We start from the raw sequence: 13,423 nt of genomic DNA, 5'->3' as shown, positions 1-13,423 counted from the left end.
TCAAGAACATTCTCAGAAGCTAAATATTACCAAGAGGCTCACAAGAAGGCACAGGCCTTGATAGTCAGGATCTGAGGTTTTAAGCACCACATGCAAACGTACATTTAAGCGAATGGCCGTGTAAGTACGGTAGCTAACTGGGCCATGAATATGAACCATTGGCCTCAAAAGGCCATTCCATATATGGGAGATGAAAAAAAGGTCACCTGGTTCTGTGGGTGAGAAAGTAAATCTCTGTAAGAAGACTGAAAGCAAGTGCTATCATGCATGATTTTAAGTTCTATATTTATTATATGGTTATGAGACTCCAAGCTAAGATGTTAACAAAAAACAAATCTTAGCACCACCAAATTAAATCCATTAGATATCCCAGTCAAGCAAAAGTAAAATCATCCTTCAGGAATATTTCAATAACCCATGAGAAATTCCTATGGAAAAATAAATGGCTTCATCAAAGATAAGTTTACATAAGCAAATTACCAACCATGCAAATTTTGCTTTGTATATGTATTTGCTTTGCACATACAAAGCAAAACTTTAAAAATATAAAGAGAAATTGACAGAAACAGAACTACAGTGCAGGATTTCCACTGTCATGCTGTTTTGGCAAATTAACTAATTATAAATGTGAACATCTGTGTGATCATATTCTAGCTACCTACTTCCCTCTCAAAAAATAAATAACATGCTATACTCTACAAAGTTATTATAAGAAATACTTTTGATGATGTGTGTGTGTATATATATATGCATACATATATACGGATATTGTACAGCCAATGGCATCATGGTTTCAAATAATTTAAATAAAATAAAATGGGAAAACCAAAAAAGTGTATACAAGAAATATTATTTTCTCTCTGAAATAAAATGTATTAAAATGTTTCTAGAATTAGAACACTAGGTGTCTTCACTGATATCTTTACGCATCTTCTGAATTTCTCAAAATTGCTATAATAAACATAATTAAAGTGATAGGACATGAAATAATCCTAAAACTTGGGGAAATATACATAATTTGATATTGCTGAAGTTATGGATAAATTTAGAAAATGGGTAGGAGTTGAGACTGCAAAGACTGCTAAAAGTCTCATCATAAAATATTAATTGAACCATTTTTAAGAAACATGACTTCTCCCCACCCCCAGAGGCTATGGGACACCTCTAAGAATTTTAAATTCAGAATGTTTACCAGATACATATTTTCAAAATCTCTCAGGCTATACAGTATGAATTGTTGGGTGGAAAATAACCCAGGAAACCAGACTACTATATTAATAATAGCTAACATTTGTTGGCTGCCTACTATGTGCCAGAGACCACATGTTGAACATTTCATATATTCTGTCTATTAATTTTGGCAACAATTAAGAACTGTTATTGTCACCCTCTTACACATACAGATGCTAATGAAGTGGTTCAGGGTCACTCAGTCCCTGTTAGAACCTGGCTTGCATCATAGATAATCTAGAACCAGCTCTTAGGCCCTTCCCCACTGCATTATGGTGTTGCTTGTCAAACAGATAGGAAGTGGAGCAGAGAGAAGTTCTTAGCAAAAGAAAAAGAGCAAGGGATGGGTCCAAGATGTTTAACTCAAATCACTTGTTGATAGATTGCTAGGGTTAAGGAGAGAAGGAAGTCGAGAATAATTTAGGAGAGACAGGTTGACTTGAGTGTTTTTGCACATAGCAAAATCATCAATAAAGTCACTAGAGAAAATAGAAAATTTAATTTAATTTGTGGTGAATGTTCGTATCTTCTTCTGTTTGAATGAGTAAAATGCAATGAAGTAAAAATGGCTTAGTCATATGATGCAGCAAGCATAGTATAGAGTGCAGGTTCAGGATATGGCACTTACTCACTTCATAGTTTTTAACAAGCTTTTTTTTTTTTTTTTTTTTTAAATTTTTCTAATGGAGCCCAAGCTTCTTAACCTGTTATATGGCGAGAGAGAACTATAGAACCTTCCACAAACTTCTTTTTATTCTCATTTTATCTAGAGCTTTGTAGACTTGCAAGTAACAGGGGTACATATTGAAAATGTTTATTTGAGTAATCAAAACAGAAAGATGTAGATTAGTACAAGAACATATGCTTTTCAAATTTATAAATTTTAAGTATTCATAAATTAACATCAAACTGTACTTACCACTAAAAGCACATCTATTTTAACTCCTGTTTATTCATTAGATTCAACATTCTTAAGATATTTGGCCTTTGTGATTTTGGCATTCGTAAAAATTTTGTTTAAAAATTTGAGGTCATAACATTTTCCATATGATATGAATTAAAATTTTAAAAAACTTCCATATTTATAAGATTTTTTCCCTAAAAAACACATATTGCTATGGTCAACTAATTGGTATATGAAATTTTCTTCAGACCTTTTTAATTTAGAAAATGATTAAGCAGTAAAGTTTTTTTTTCCCTAAATGTTCTTGTTCTTAGTAGCAGAAGATCATATCATATCTGACTTATCTTAGAGGTCTTATTCTCCAAAAGTTTAGACTTCATTTTAATTTTAATTGCCAATCCTTTTTGAGGTTTGGAATGATTGTTGACTCCATTATGAAGGTTGCCTTGCTAAACTATTGTTATTCAAGTTGGATCTTTTAAAATTATTTTAAATATCATGCTCCCTGTTGCAGAATTTCAATACATAGAGAAAAATGATAGGAAGCATAGCTGTAACCAGTATGGTCCATTTCACTCGCAGTGGAAAAATAACTAACAGCTGAGTTCTGCTAGTACAGCTAATAAATTTAGCTCTATGGATGTACACCTATATGATAGTCATGCTTAGGTAAGCAACAACCGGAGTTTTGGTGCTTTACAGAGTTTTAAGCGCATCCAGGGATTGCATAACTTCACTTCAGTGGTTCAGAGAATGTTCTCCAGGTTAAACATCCTTGGTTAACTGTGAGAAGACTATGACCTCCTCATTCTCTTTGCCCTTTCTAGTGCAGTTTTACCGAAGGATCTACATGATTTCCTTTCCACTCTTTGTCTTTTTCCTCCCTGAACCCATTTATTTTTATTACCTGTGGAAGTCTCACTGCCCGCCCCCAAACCCCCACCCATGCAACACACAAGTGGTAAGGATGGTTTGACTTTGAATGGTAAATTTCTTCTGTGTGTTTATCCTAAGGTGTGCATCAGTTGGCTCCGGGTTTACATTTGCTCCAACAGCCAGCAGGGCCGATGGGTATTCCTGGCCATGGACATCCTGGCTGTGTCTCCGGAAGACCCTAGGTACCCCACACGAGACTATTCTTAATGACTATGTCATTTTAGCTGCAAACCACTGAACCCACTGTGAAGAGTATTAGGCTGTGACAATACACATAAGTGTGCATGTGAAAGTAGGGTGGGGAAGGTAGGCCGGTGGTCTGCTCGAAGGCTATTTTTCAAACCCTCTCTTCCACTAAAAATGTCTCCAATTCTAATATCCTAAGAACTTGTTTAGAATTTTCCGTTTAGATAAATCTAGTCCTTAGAGCTTTAATAATTTTTGTGCCATGAGACTTAAACACGCAGTTCCATTTCAGCGCTTAACTGCAGCACCAACTTACTGACAGCTTACTCTCATTTAGAAACGTACCTCTGAGAGTACCTCTGACATCTAACCTAATTTAAGACTACCTTTTCCTTTTTATTAAACTGTTGCATATGTTTTAACCTTGCCAGTTGCCTCAAAAACATTTTTAAATAGAGCTTATTGTTATAAAGCATAAACTCCGTGAGCTCAACGGTGGGCAAATCTACACTTGAGCACCCAAGGCTGCAGCTGAGAATGAACGAACTCATCAACACAAACACTTATGCCCCTTCCTTTTATTTTAGACCCCTTTTCTGATCTGAGACAGGTGAGAAGTAGGTGGGCATGTGAAGATACAGTCAGCCCTGGGCGCTCAGTGTAGTGCAGAAAAAGAGCCACCCCTGAACATCCTCTGGCTCAGCTCCTTTCTCTCCTGTTCAGGCGTCCGGTATTTCTGTCGATTCCCGCAGGTGCCCCGCGCACCCGCTGCCCCGGGCGCGGCCACCTGCCACGCCCTGCTACCCGCCCTCTCGGCGCCGCCGCAGTGCGCGGAACAGCGCTGGTCCTCACAGCCCGTGCACAGGAGGTGCGCGCTCCCGAGCTGGCGTAGTTTCCCAGCGCAGTGCCAGCCCCTCATCCTCCTCCAGTCTCCCTCCCCTCCCGACTGCCGCCCCAGGCTTCGCCATGGGGAATGTGCCATCCGCGGTGAAGCACTGCCTCAGCTACCAACAGCTTCTCCGGGAGCATCTCTGGATCGGGGATTCAGTGGCAGGGGCGCTCGACCCCGCGCAGGTACCACCTCGCGGCCCAGGGTGTCCCTACCCTCATGCGCACTGACAGCCAGCCTCTCTCCCTGCATCCTCTTGGTGCTCTGCTCCCTTTATGTCACCTCCTCACCCCAGGACCCTTCCCGCAGCGGTTCTGTCGTGTTAGGCCGCACCCCTTAAAAGGTTTCCCATTATCTCTCTTCGGTGAATATATCGACCCGCCTCTACAGATCAGACCCAGCAAAATCCCTGCCTGTGACCATTTGCTGGTCGCCTAAAGGAAAGAATTCCTTCTCTGTCTTTTCCTGGAAAGGGATGCATTACGTAATACAATTTGTATTCACAGGTATTCCTTCAAGGGTACTGCCCTTATTCTCAGTGCTCCTTGTACTGTGTAACAAAGAGGACAAATTTGTCACAATGTGAGGCAGAAAAGGAATGAAACCGGTAGAAGGTTAAGAAGACACAGTAGGTTGAAATAGTCCATCAGAGCATTAATTATCCCGAATGTATCTGTGCTTCAACAAACTTGAAAGAAAGTGTAAATAACAGCACTTTCAGACTAAAATTTATTCCCACATTGTTCCTGAAAGGCCATGTTAAGACAATAGGCAACTTAATATTATTCATATACTTATGATTTAATGCACTCTCAACCAGTGTCAGATAAATAAAGAAAAGGTGTATAAAGAAATTAACTTTTTCCTTAAAAAAGCTGAAAATCTAAAATTCCACAAAATATTAAATAACTGATAATCGTTATGAAAATGTTGAAACATGGAATAAAGGACGGGAAGTATGAGGACTTCTTGTTGAATTACAGGTGCTGGATGCAAGATTATTTCTGATTTGACTAGTGAACAAAATAACTTCTGTTATTGTAATATTTTAGTCAGTAAGCATAATTGTACCATGTGGATTTAAACCAACTATTCTAATGTAAGATATTAATTTTCTATTGTGTATTCTCAGTTTGGTGTATCATATGTGAAATTGCAATCTTATCGCTATAAATTGGAATTCAGTCTTTAGAAGATATTTTATTTCTCGTTACTTAAAAGATGGCCATGGTCATCTAACTCAAAACCTGTTGATGATAGTGGTAGAGGTGAAAGTTATCCTTTGTCTTCCCCCATGTTAACATGTCTATTTAATTTTCCTACATTCTATTTTGACTTTCGTGATGTAATTTTATCTTCATGTTCTTGACTTTTTAAATTCAGTCTGTTATTTAATCAGGAACCATTAACTTATATTTCCTAAGTCTGAGACTTTATATGACTTTTCTTCTTGAGTGAATATTTTATTTTTCTCTCCCTCTTTATTTTCTGATTTACACGTTTTGTGGGTTTTATGGACAATGATAGAAGATTGGCTGCAGGTAAGGATGTCTTTTTTGCCCTATTAAGATATGGAAGCAGATTAAATGAAAATGACTAGGATTCCCGAGAAATAAAAGTTTGGAACATTCATCAGCTTAATGACTTTTTTGGCCCTTTCTGAAGAAATATTAGCCTTCTCTAGATATTACCTTTTTAGCCACCAACTGAGTTGCCTAGAAAACTCTTATTTGTCTCTCAAGTACAAATTTAAAAATATATATATTTTTGGTTCAGCCGTTTGCTCCCTCCAGAGTTATGCTTCTTTTTGTGTTATCAGGAATTTTTAAAAATAATTCTGTTTTAGTTCCAATACTGTTGAATTGTAATTTTTTCTATCTCATCCTATTTGAACTCACAGCAGCACTGACATCTGACACTTGACTTTTTGAAACTTATCTTCCTAGATTTCTGTTCTAATAAACCTTCACTACTTTCAGCCCTGTCTCCGGATTCTCAGTCTCCTTGGCAGGCTCGGTGGCTTGTATCCACTGGGTAAATATCCAGATGCCCCATCACTATTTACACTCTTCCTAGTGTGAGTGTGAGTGACAATCTACACTCACTGATTTGGTTGCTGTTTGTGTACCATTTGTTTTCTAGACTTACATTCCTGTGTTTCTCTTGAATTCCAGTCCAGATGTTCAGCTGCTCATTTGACATCATCGCTTGAGTATCTCAAAAGCAACTCAAACTCAAAATTTTCAAAATTTTATTAATGTTCTACTCCTTCCAACACTGGACTTTCTCCAATATTTCCTATTGCAGGGAATGCCATTATAATTCATTCAGTTCTATGAGCCATACACCAGAAACTATCTTCTTTCATTTCCCTCACACCCAAATTATCACTGAGTCCTGCAATTTTACTTACTGAATTTCTTTCAAATATATTTTTTCTAACTTCACTGCACCAATCAATTTTAAAATGGCATTATCTCTCATATGTATGACTGAACTGTTGCAGTAGTACTTTCCAGGAATCCCTCTTCAATCCATTGTCTATATAGCTAGTTGGAAAATGTTCCCTATTTCAAGTAAAATAATACTATTTCCATGTTTCAAAACCATCTATGAATTTCCATTGCTTTTAAGAATGGACACCAAAACTTTTAATGGGTTTTCTAAACCTCAAATGATCTTTTCATTGCATCTCTCAGTAACATCATCTTAAGTTATTCTTTTTTATTCTTGCCACTTTAGCCACAGTGGCCTTGAGTTCTCTAATAAATTGTGTTCTCTCTGGAACCACAGTGTTTGCTTACTTTCCTCTCTGCTAGGAAGATTATTTTCAACAAATTAACTTCTAATGAATCTTCTGCCCTCAACTTGCATGTTACCTTCTCGTGAAATCTCTCCCAGACTCTCAATGCCAGCAGCTTTTGTTAGACTTCTATTGCATAGTAACCTATTTATTATAGATAATATACATTATATATTTATTTTCATGATTACTTGATATTTAATTACTTTGCAGATATTAAGCCCAGTAAAAGTAAGGAAGCAATTCACCACAGGATTCTCAACACTTATCAGAATGTCTGGCTACTTTTTGATGGCCAATGATACTTGTCGAATGAACAAATGAATTCGTGTTTTCCCTTATAGGCCATAAGCATCACCAACCTATGAAGACCATGAACTTCTTCTTAGCATTTGTTCAAGGTCCATCAAAATGATTGGCACACTGTAGCATCATGATATATATTTGCTAAGTGAATAGAAAATCTGTGAGAATGAGGACATGGTATAAATAGAGTTTGGTCTTAGCACCAATTGGTGAATATTATTACTGTTTTTCTCTTACCTTTTTGTTAGTAGTTTAATGGAGAGATGAGATAAAAATGGTTTCTGGAGGCTGTCAAGACAGCGGAGAGCTTAACTAATTCTCTATTGTTGAATCTGGCAGAAAGAATCATGAATAAACCTAACTCCTGTGATACGAAATAATTTGCAGTTAGAACAGACAGAAAATTCTGTATTTTGAAATAATTCTGTGTATGCAATAGAAGATTGAAAACCTTGATATTTTCCTGCTACCAGCTTATTCCATGGTTTTTTGTGTGCAACAGTATGGCCAGACCTTCATTTTTCAGCTTACATTTTAGAGATAGTATATACCTGATGAATTATTAGAATTAAATTAAATATTATGTGTATGCATATATAAACATATACACATTGGAAGTTTAACAATACTATCAAATGTAAAGAGAGTAAATATGAATGAAAGGCTTATTCTATCACAGGTCCACTAATTAAATTATTTGGGTCTCTGTTTTTGCTAATGAAAATGGTTTTGCAGAAAATTCCCTTAATAGACCAAGAGGTTAAAATTGCTCATTCCATAATTCAAGCTATCTCTTAGGACATGTTTTATTTTCTGTAGTTGTCTCTATTAAAAAGAGTATAACGAAACTGGCTTAATTGGTATGTTTTAAAGTTTTGATTAAATTTAAGGTTCCTACTGAAGCGATCCCCCTTTGATTTTCAAGTGTTCCTTAAGCAATAACTAAATCTCTTCACGTATTAATGCCCTTTTGCAAAAGTAAAATTTCCAAGGACCTAAATTCTAATATAAACAATGTTTCAAACCTACTATATTTCTAAAATAAAATGGTAGATTATGTGAGATTAAATTTACAGTTATTTTACATTCGATTCTGATCCTTTATGTTACATTTGCTGTCAGCAAAAATTATGATTCAATGTAGTTATTTGGTGCTAAAGGGTCTCTGGAATTTAAATGTATATTATATTTCTGTTTAAATGCAATCAGATGATAATGTAACTCTATGCTTTTAGCTTGCAACTATGTAGTTGTTAGTACGTTTACTAAATATCTTAGGATGATTGAGGAGGAATTTTCAGACAGGGACCAAACTGCCATCATACTGTTTTCTATTTGTCTCATGTATTCTTTGTCTCCTTACCATTTTTTATTCTTTTCCAGCTTCTTTTGAAATCATGTTGCATTTTAATTTCTCATTTTTCTCCTGAATTGATGTGTTAGTGATATACATTTTTTTTTTTTTTACTATACTCTTAATTGCTGTCTATAATATATCAACATACAACATGGCTTATTAAAATAATATATTAGTACTACTGTAACTTATTAAAAATACAAATATGACTCTTTAACTTCATTTTCTGTCTTAGGCCTTTTATGTTTTTGTTTTCATATATTATCTATAAAGTTATATTTACAATACATATGTATACAGTCAATATCCATTTATATTTATGCACGTATTTTCTCTTTTCTCCTTTCTTCATCTCCATTTTTTCCTCAGATTACTTTCCTTCAACCGGAAGTATTTGTTTCAATATTTTCTTTAGTAAAAAAAGTACTAATATTGATTTTTTTCAGTTTTTCTTTGTTTGAAATTACATACACACATACACTAATGTATATATATACACATACATAATGTTTATAAGTATAAATGAATATTTACTATAAATGTAAGTTTTATCTAAAAAATTAAAAGACATGATAGCAGTGCAAAATGCAGATTTCTCAACAGATACAGTGGAAGCCAGATACAATAAAATCAGCTATTTGTCTTATTTTTGGTCCTTGGATGATAATTTATCTTTCATTCTTTTCTCTTTGTGTTTGGTTTCTAATAGTTTGACTATGGCATGTCTACGCATACTTTCTTTTGTATTCATCTGGGTAATGATGTGCAACATTTCTTGGATCTATCACTTGATGTTTGTTGGGTTTCACATTTTAGAAGCTTTTCAACCATTTTTGCTTCAAATGTTGTTTCTGTTTCTTGTTTCCTTTTAAATCCTCTCCAGTTAGGCCTACAATTGGAAGAATATTAGAACTTTCTCTGAGCCTTATTTATTTCTTAAATTCATTTTTTCATTCTTTCTTTTTTCTCCATATTCAATCTGAATATTTTCTTCTCATTTATATTGCATTTCACTAATTTCTTCTTCAGCTTCATTTAATTTGCTGTTAATCTTATTTATTGAGTTAATTTCAGTTATTATATTTTGAGTTAAAGCATTTCTATGATTTCTAAAAGACAGGCTTTAGTTCTCTGCCACAATTCTCTATTGTATTATAAATTCTTGAATATTTATTAGAATTATTTTAGATCCCATGTCTGACAACTCCAGTACCTAGATCTCCAATTAGTCTGTTTTATGTATTTTCCTTCCTGGTATACCTACAAAATTTAAATAATATGTTAGACACCTGGTATGAAAATAATTATAGACATAATTTGAGACTCTGAATAATACTGTCCCCAGGTGGGACTTCTCTTTGGCGTTGTCAAACAATAAGCGTAGAGATAACTTATTTTAAGCTAATCAAGTGCTTACCTGATAGGAGGTTTAGCCTACTTTACTTGTGAGGGCTTGACTTTTTTCTCTTCCTCCTTACTTTTTGTATTCTGCAGTCATTCAGGGGTCCTAACTAAAACCTAAAATGTTTACCAGGGTTGCTTCTCCTTGCTGAGACCTGAATTCAAACTATTTCCACTCTAGCCTTGCAAGGCTCCTGGAAAATCTAATGGTCTCAGCTTCTCAGTGGCTCATACAGAATTGGCAAATGCTTCCAAAAGAAAAGTTATGCTGACTGTTGGGCTCACCATTTTATTTTTTTCTCCTGCATAGTATATTGGTTGCTGAAATACTCATTAACCAAATTTCTGAGACTATTAAATGAGTGTTTTTCATTAATATTTTATCTAACTAATATAGTTGTCAGTGAGCAGTTTGTTGTGAACAAGCTAGTCAGCCATTATTGAAAGATTATATAATAAGGAAATTAAATTTAAAAATACCAATTGTGCAATTTAGTTTAATTTGTAAAAATATATTCATTTACCCTACCACTTGAACTTGTTATATTCCAAGTAGCATACATGCTATTTAGATTACCAATTTGAATTCCAGAGAAAGAATAAAAAGATTATCTGCCTCATGAAAAATATTGTATGGAAAAAATGACTATTCCAAATGGTTTTTAGTATGATGAACAAGTTATAAAGGTAATGAATACATATTTTAAATAATGTTAAAAGTAATATTATGCCCAATTTTAGTATCTGCTCTTTGAAGAACAATGTACTACTTACTCCCTCTTTATGTGTAATATACTTTAATAAAATTTTGATAGTTTAATAAAATAGTTTAATAAAATTTGTTAAAGTAGTTCCTTTATAATATTTTATCTCTGTTGACATACATGTATATTAAATCTTTTCATTTTATTAGCATAAAGTTGGTAAAAGTATTTTCTTGTTATTATTTACCTTTCTTTTCAATCTTTTGCATTGTCTCTTTCTGATTTGGGTACATTCTCTTTCTCTTTCTCTCTCTATAAGTCTTCCTACAGTTTATCACTTTACTCAGAAGCATCTTGTAGGCTTGTTTATCCTCTTGACTGTTTGTATATGTTTGTATCTGTTTATGCATATGGATGATGTGCTAGCAACTGATTTCTTTTTTTAAAAAATTATTCTCTACCTTTTTTAGACTAATATTTTAATTTTCTTTAAACATTTAGCTCACTTGATTTTAGTCTTTTTAAAAAATAAGTGCTTTAAGACTATACATATCCATTTCTCTATTGTTTTGCTTTAAATGTATGTCTTATAAGCTGCTTATATGATTACTCTCTAGCTTTAATTAGATGAATTTAACTTTAATCATGTTTGATCTGACTATTATGTTTATCCTACTTTCTGCCATATCTATCAGGCTCACTCACTATTTTACATTTCCTATTTTTAAGGTTGTTTATGCCTTTTCAGCTTTCTTATTTTACAGTTATATCAATACTATTGTTTAGAGCAAAATATATATTTTAAAGAATGAATTCACTTATCTTGTGAAAAAGATTGTTTCATTATTACACGATGATTCTTCAAATAACATGTACCAGGCGTATTACCATGATTCTTTTTGTTGATGTAAAGCTTCTAATAGTTGAGGTGAAGGCAGGGAGTTCCAAAGACTTGTAATTTTTACTTGAGGTTAAAGATTGAATCATGAGCACAATAAAGTTAGAAAGTTAAAAGGATAGGTATTTGATATGGTTTGGCTGTGTCCCCTACCCAAATCTCATCTTGAGTTGTAGCTCCCATAATTCCCACATGTTGTGGGAGGGACTTGGTGGGAGATAATTGAATCATGGGGGTGTTCCTCCCATACTGTTCTCGTGGTAGTGAATAAGTCTCATGAGATCTGATGGCTTTATAATGGGTTTCCCCTTTCGCTTGGCTTTCATTTTCTCTTGCCTGCCACCATGTAAGACGTCCCTTTCACCTTCCACCATGATTGTGAGGCCTCCCTAGCCACATGGAACTGTGAATCCATTAAACCTCTTTTTATTTCTAATTTAGCTAGTGTCAGGTATGTCTTTATCAGCAGCATAAAATGGACTAATGCAGTATTTGTGGTCACAGACTTAACAGTGAGCTGCCACAAGCAATAATATGCCCCTTTTATGACCATATAGATTATGGTCAGAATGGAGTAAAAGTCTGATGAATTTCACTGAAAACCAAATATTGGATGGAAGGTCCACCAGGACATTGAATACACTGCAGAATGGTGTCAGGATTTGGGATGAAGGGAATGATGGTGAAAGAAGTTCTAATGGCCTTGATATATGAAGGATACCAATCATCAAGCAGGGATAAAGACTATATGGCCAAATCACTTGGATTCCAAAAGCACGGCCTTTTAAATTAGTAAAAAGAAGTGGCCGGGCGCGGTGGCTCTAGCCTGTAATCCCAGCACTTTGGGAGGCTGAGACGGGCGGATCACGAGGTCAGGAGATCAAGACCATCCTGGCTAACCCGGTGAAACCCCGTCTCTACTAAAAAATACAAAAATCTAGCCGGGCGAGGTGGCGGGCGCCTGTAGTCCCAGCTACTCGGGAGTCTTGAGGCAGGAGAATGGCGTGAACCCGGGAGGCGGAGCTTGCAGTGAGCTGAGATCCGGCCACTGCACTCCAGCCTGGGCGACAGAGCGAAACTCCGCCTCAAAAAAAAAAAAAAAAAAAAAAAAGAAGTGGGAGTCTTCAAGAAGTAATGGAAATTAAAGATGCCTTCTTTAATTCTAGTCACTAAGCAAAGAATAGGAGACTAAGCAGTCTCTCCTTGAGAGGGTTAGAGGAGAGGTGCCTTATCCTCGAGGGTAATTGAGACCTCATTTAAGACTAGGAGATAATAGGACTGTTCAGTAAAGAGACTGAGAATGTGGTAGAACTTTTTAAGTATGAAGCTGAGTTTACAGCTGGAAAAATAAAGAAGACTTGAATCTTACTATAACAGGAAAGTCAGAGAACTGTGCAGGGTTCTACAGAAGGAGTAGACGATTCTTGGGAATAATATATTGGGAAATGAGTAAAGAAAGCTGGACTGTAAAATAAGGTGACTTATCAAGTGAGTAAATCTTGGTAGTCTTGAGGTAGCTGTGAGTCTTTTTGGGTATCTCATCCTCGGCCAAGTCCTGGGTTTACTGCATTTTAAGAGAGTCCTTATCTCTGAAACACGAAGAATCTAGCTTTTAAAGCCACCTTTAATTTGACTTGACTTACATGCACTTTTGAAGGAAAGCTTAAGGCTGTTCACATTTTGATTCCTGAAGGGAAATGGCTGGCTAGTGCATGCTGAGAACAAGGCCAGAATCCCAGGGCAGTGTGTCTTGGTCTCTGTGTGTTCCTTGGTGTTTCATAAGAGATATACCCAGTTTATACCCTTCTT

General features: G+C 35.4%; 1 protein-coding gene across 2 annotated transcripts in view; it reads left to right on the top strand.

Annotated features, from left to right (window-relative positions):
- The first annotated feature begins 4,085 nt into the window (after positions 1 to 4,085).
- The window catches only part of HMGCLL1 (3-hydroxy-3-methylglutaryl-CoA lyase like 1), a 148,188-nt gene continuing 138,850 nt past the window's right edge, over positions 4,086 to 13,423 (top strand). The window contains exon 1 of one of the 2 annotated variants that reach the window (XM_008013669.3): positions 4,086 to 4,330. In XM_008013669.3, coding sequence (XP_008011860.3) covers positions 4,223 to 4,330 — 108 coding nt within the window. In that variant the 5' untranslated portion in view covers positions 4,086 to 4,222. The remainder of the gene's footprint in view (positions 4,331 to 13,423) is intronic. The other variant, XM_073006078.1, reaches the window with a different exon arrangement.

This window comes from Chlorocebus sabaeus, chromosome 17 (genome assembly GCF_047675955.1).
Source record: "Chlorocebus sabaeus isolate Y175 chromosome 17, mChlSab1.0.hap1, whole genome shotgun sequence".
Taxonomy (NCBI): Eukaryota; Metazoa; Chordata; class Mammalia; order Primates; family Cercopithecidae; genus Chlorocebus; species Chlorocebus sabaeus.
The sequence above is the reverse complement of the archived record's forward strand: the minus strand, read 5'-3'. Positions and strand labels throughout refer to the sequence as shown.